We start from the raw sequence: 5,417 nt of genomic DNA, 5'->3' as shown, positions 1-5,417 counted from the left end.
GAATGTGGTAAAGCTCTGATTAGTCTCTGTATAGATCTATAGTAGAGCTGTATGAATGTGGTAAAGCTCTGATTAGTCTCTGTATAGATCTAGTATAGAGCTGTATGAATGTGTAGATGAAGCAGCGATTGTTGTAAAGAGCTTCGAGGGTCTTGATCAGATAGAAAGGAGCTGTATAGGTACAGTCCATTTACCATTTTCCCATCAAGAAGACCTCTGGCAGAACAGGAAGTGGGTGATATACAGGTTTATCTTACCTTGTTAGTCCTTTACCCAGAATGTATTGAGGTTGCAGACGTTTTCCTTTGGATGGAATTTAAAACTTTTAATAACTTTTGTTTTCCATCTTTCTAAACAACAGTCTAAAATACAAAAACCTGAAGTGTATTGAACATTTAGTGAAATCCTGCCTTTCTACAAACACAACTCCGTAAGAATAAAGACTAAACGTTCCAGTCTGAGATGTTTGAAGGTACAACTCACCAACAGCTCTGCTCAACTGACAAACTGAAACTACATCATCGAGAACGTTCACACAAACTGAAGATGGATCATCTCACAAACACTTTTCCTGAACAACTTTTGTCTACGGAAGAAGAACCCAGCAGGCCTCTCGACAGACTCGTCTGCCTCCAGGATCCTGAACATCAGCAGATCAGAACCAGACGAGTCTTTGTAAAAGGTTTGTAGTCCTCATCTCTCTGACCTCTTCCGTTCTGCTTTATAAACAGCTGCAACAGGAAGTGGTGCTGAGTGGGGCGGGGCTTTACAGCGAGGTCTCCAAACTGTGCAGGGGGCTTCCTGGACAGGGGGGCAGCCCCGCAGAGTTCTGCAAGATCAGACCGGGCCTGGAACTGTCTTTAAGCAGCGGGGCGATGTGGTCCATGGCGTTGTTGTTCTGGTTGGGCGAGGACGGGAGAGATGGTGGGTTGGACAGTCCGGTCAGGGGTGGGGGAACGATGGAGTTTCGTTTGGTGGGGGGGTCGTCCTCGTCCTCGTTTTCATCGATCAGGGGGATCTGAGTGTCAAAGTCCTCGATGTGAAACTCCGGGTGGTTCATGAAGTTGTGAATGGAGCTGCGAGACTCGGGTGTCTCCAGACCTTTGTAGGGAGACACGCTGTCCCTGAAGGCGTTCACCACACGGATCTACGAGACGAGAGAGGCAAACGATTTCCCTTTGTTACATTTAGCTAGCATCATGCTGCTTTCAGCTTCAGTTAACCTTTGGCTACTTTTTGCCTTTAGTTATCCGTTTGCTACTTTTAATTAGCTTTTGGTACTTTTATTTTTTAGCTACAATTTTTCTCCTTTTTTAGCCTTTTGAAGCATTTAGCTTGTAGCTAGCCATTTGTTGGATTTATCTACCATTATGTTCTTTTAGTTAGCCTTTTGCTAATTTTCACATCTGTCTAGCCTTTTGAAACTTATGTAACCTATTGCTACTTTTAGCTTTTAGCTAGCTTTTTGTTACATGAAGCTAGCATGATGCTATGTTTAATCAACGTTTTGTCACTTTTTGCTTCTTTGTAGCTTTTTGCTACAACTAACGAGCATCATGCTACTTTTAGGTTTAAGTAAACCTTTTTCTATTTTTATATTTTTAGCTAGCATTATGCGACATGTATTCTACCAGTTGGTACTTTTAGCTTCTAGCTAAACTTTTGAAACTTTTATCTTGTAGCTCGTGTTCTGATATTTTTAGTTTTTACAAGTCATTTTTAGATTCACCAAAACCCTCCATCACTCAACATTTTACAGACAAGACCATTTGGGTTGATTAGATTATTATTATTATTATTATTTATTTTATTTATTAGTTTAACGAGCTTGTTGGCCTTCAGTTTATGTTCAGCTAAAAACATGTTTCTCAAGAAAAAAAGTCCTAAACACATAAATAATCAAATGCAATTGTAAAATTATTCTTTTCATATTTTCCCTCTTCAGAGTCTCCACAGGAAGTCCTCCTCCATCTCACTCTGTCCTCTGTGTCCTCTGTCCTCACTCCAACTACCTCCATGTCCTCTCTAACTGCATCCATATATCTCCTCTTTGTCTTTTTCCTGCAGCTGCATTTCTAACATCTTTCTACCAATATACCCACTGTCCCTCCTCTGGACATGTCCAAACCACTGTCCCTCCTCTGGACATGTCCAAACCATCTCAGTGTGTCCTCTCTAACTTTATCTCCCAGTTGTCCAACCTGTGCTGTACCTCTGATGATCTCATTCCTGATCTTCTCCATCCTTGTCTCTCCTAAGGAGAACCTCAACATCTTCATTTCTACTTCCAGTTCTGTCTCCTGTCTTTTTGTCCATGCCACTGTCTCCAGACCATACCATATAACTGGTCTCACCACTGTCTTGTAAACTTGACCTTTGACCTTTGCTGACACCCTCTGTCTCAAATCACTCCTGAAACTTTTCTCCATCACTCCATCCTGCCTGGACTCTCTTCTTCTCCTCTTCACCACACTCCCCATGTTCCTGGACAGTGGACCCCAAGTCCTTGAAGTCCTGCACCTTTGTGACCTCTGCTCCTTGTAGCCTCACTGTTCCACCTCCTCCCTCTCATTCACACATGGACTCTGTCTTACTACGGCTGACTTTCATTCCTCTTCTTTCAAGTGCATACCTCCACCTCTCCAAGTTCTCTTCCACCTGTTCCCTGTTCTCACCACAGATCACGTCATCTGCAAACATCATGGTCCACAGGGATTCCTGCCTGACCTCATCTGTTAGTCGCTTCATCACCAGAGCAAACAAGAAGGGGCTCAGAGCCGATCCTTGATGCACTCCCACCTCCACCTTGAAGCTATCTGTCACTCCTACAGCACATCTCACCACTGTCCTGCTGTCCTTATTCATGTCCTGCTGTCCTTATACATGTCCTGCTGTCCTGATACATGTCCTGCTGTCCTCATACATGTCCTGCTGTCTTCATAATTGTCCTGCTGTCTTCATACATGTCCTGCTGTCCTCATACATGTCCTGCTGTCCTCGTACATGTCCTGCTGTCCTTATACATGTCCTGCTGTCCTGATACATGTCCTGCTGTCCTCGTACATGTCCTGCTGTCCTTATACATGTCCTGCTGCCCTGATACATGTCCTGCTGTCCTCATACATGTCCTGTACCAGTCTAAAATACTTCTCTACCACTCCAGATCTCCTCATGTAACACCACACCTCCTCCCTCGGCACTCTGTCAGATGATTTTTCTAAATCCACAAAGACACAATGGAGTTCTTTCTGACCTTCTCTGTTCTTCTCCATCAACATCCTCAAATCAAAGACGGATCTGTGGAGCTCTTTCTCAGCATGAAACCATCCTGCTGCTCACAGTCTCCTCTCATCAAAGTCTAACTTCCACAACACTCTCCCAGATCTTCATCGTGTGACTCATCAACTTAATTCCTCTGTAGTTGCAACATCTCTGTACATTCAGTATTTACACTTAATGAAGAACTTTGGAAGCTTTTTATTTATTATTTACATGTGAAATGAGTCAAAAGGAAAACTAAACCTTGTCCAAAAGATCTTTATTATGTTTTAATAAGTTTATTTGATCTCACAGGTAGAAGACAGGACTGAATTCATGTTAAACACATGATGATTTAGTAAGGCTGTCTGACCTGATGGTTTTTAAAGTTACCTTAATAAGTGAGCTAAGAGAGGAGGAGTTCTGCTGAGACATGTTCAGTGATGGTAGGACTCTGGAGGTGAACTGGCTTATCTGATGATTTATTTTGGTGCTCTCAGGGTTTACTCGATATGACTGTGTCATTTCTGCTTTATTTTGTAGCGTCGCTCTTCTTGCAGCCTAACAATCATCACGGCCTCTGCATGAGACAAACAGGTTTCTGTTACGAGACCATGGCGGGGTCTCCCATCGTACCTGAGTCTGGATGCGGTTGAGGCCGCGGCACCAGAGCACCTGACTTCTCTTGAGCTCCATCTCAGCGTGATCAATCTCATCTTTGTCCTCCAGCTCCTCCAGCTCCTCCTCAGGGATCTCCTCCTGCTGCGTGCCGTGACCTGCAGTTTTCAGGAACTTTAGCCAGCTGGTAGGGACGCTGGACACAAACTGGGGGAGGACAAAAAGGACACACTGATCAGAGACTACATATATTGATGTAAAACTTGGTGTGGCAGTAGCTGAGAATGATCCTGAACTCATAATCTGAGGCCTGACTGCAAAAGATCTGTGTTTTAAATGTCACCATCAGCTGTTTGAAGTCAGCTCTGTCTCTATTTTAGCACTTTAATTGTGAACTAGGCGGCACGGTGGCTCAGTTGGTAGAGCTGTTGCCTGTCAGCACTAAAGTCGCTAGTTCAAATCCCAGCCGGGGGCCTTTCTGGGTGGAGTTTGCATGTTCTATCCATGCTGCGTGGGTTTTCTCCCACGAACCAAAAACATGCATGTTAGGCTGATTGGTAACTCTAAACTGCCTCTAGGTGTCCCTGTGATGGACAGGAGACCTGTCCAGGGTGTCCCCACCTCTCCTACAGTGACTGCTGGACATGTGCACCAGTGACCCCCATGACTCAAAAAGGAAGAAGCGGGTAAAGATGATGGATGGATGGATGGAATATGTGAACCACTCAACAGATTTAATGAAACTTTCAGGTTATGTGTTGAACAGTAAATATTAAAATGATTCACTTTTGGAGGAAAACCAACCCAAGATGGTGGCCACAGCCAACTGACCTTAGAAAAGACAGAAATGACCAATACACTCATTTTCAGTTTCAATGAGCGCTTACTGGACTTTCATCAGTGCCATGAGGAAGAATAACACGCTGGAAAATGTTAGGGTAACATGAAGGACAGCAGAACGTCCTCTCAGCACCTCAGAGCATAAAGTAATCCATGTTTCACACACACAGGTCAGTGTTTCTGTCCACACCAGAGATCTGAGTTCACACGTGCTCCACTGACAAAACTGAAGAATATAAAGGCTGGTTCCTCTCTACAGACCGGAACAACTTCACTCAAGTCCCACACCCATCCTTTTTCATACAAAACCTTTGAAATATGACAGAGCATGTTCTGTGACAAACGCTGAAAAGTAACTCAAACTGGATTCAAGCTGTTTCAGTTTCTGCTCTGGAAACAGCGTCCTCACTTCCATATGTGAGGAGGAACATCCCGCCACAGATCTGATCATGTGACACCACCAGATTTCTGTTGTTCAAAGCTGGAGGCAGCTGCAAAAATGGGCTCATGGAGAAAACACCCCCATCCATTCTCAGCCCCACCTCTGTCTGACTGAGGCTCAAAGTCATTTGTCAAACAACCAGAAGTCTAGAGGAAGAAGACAACGACGAGGAAGTTGAAGGAAGTTGAAGGAAGTTGAAAGAAGTTGAAGGAAGTTGAAGGAAGTTGAAAGAAGTTGAAGGAAGTTGAAGGAAGTTGAA

General features: G+C 44.0%; 1 protein-coding gene across 2 annotated transcripts in view; it reads right to left on the bottom strand.

Moving 5' to 3' along the window:
* Positions 1-736: 736 nt before the first annotated feature.
* LOC119416045 (plasma membrane calcium-transporting ATPase 1) overlaps positions 737-5,417 on the bottom strand; it is a 70,336-nt gene continuing 65,655 nt past the window's right edge. For both annotated transcript variants that reach the window (XM_037683213.1, XM_037683214.1), the window contains 2 exons: positions 3,895-4,083; positions 737-1,147 (listed from right to left, as the gene is read on the bottom strand). In XM_037683213.1, coding sequence (XP_037539141.1) covers positions 767-1,147; positions 3,895-4,083 — 570 coding nt within the window. In that variant the 3' untranslated portion in view covers positions 737-766. The remainder of the gene's footprint in view (positions 1,148-3,894; positions 4,084-5,417) is intronic.

This window comes from Nematolebias whitei, chromosome 10 (assembly GCF_014905685.2).
Source record: "Nematolebias whitei isolate Nwh7 chromosome 10, NemWhi1, whole genome shotgun sequence".
Lineage (NCBI taxonomy): Eukaryota > Metazoa > Chordata > Actinopteri > Cyprinodontiformes > Rivulidae > Nematolebias > Nematolebias whitei.
This window is presented reverse-complemented; position numbering and strand designations above follow the sequence as displayed.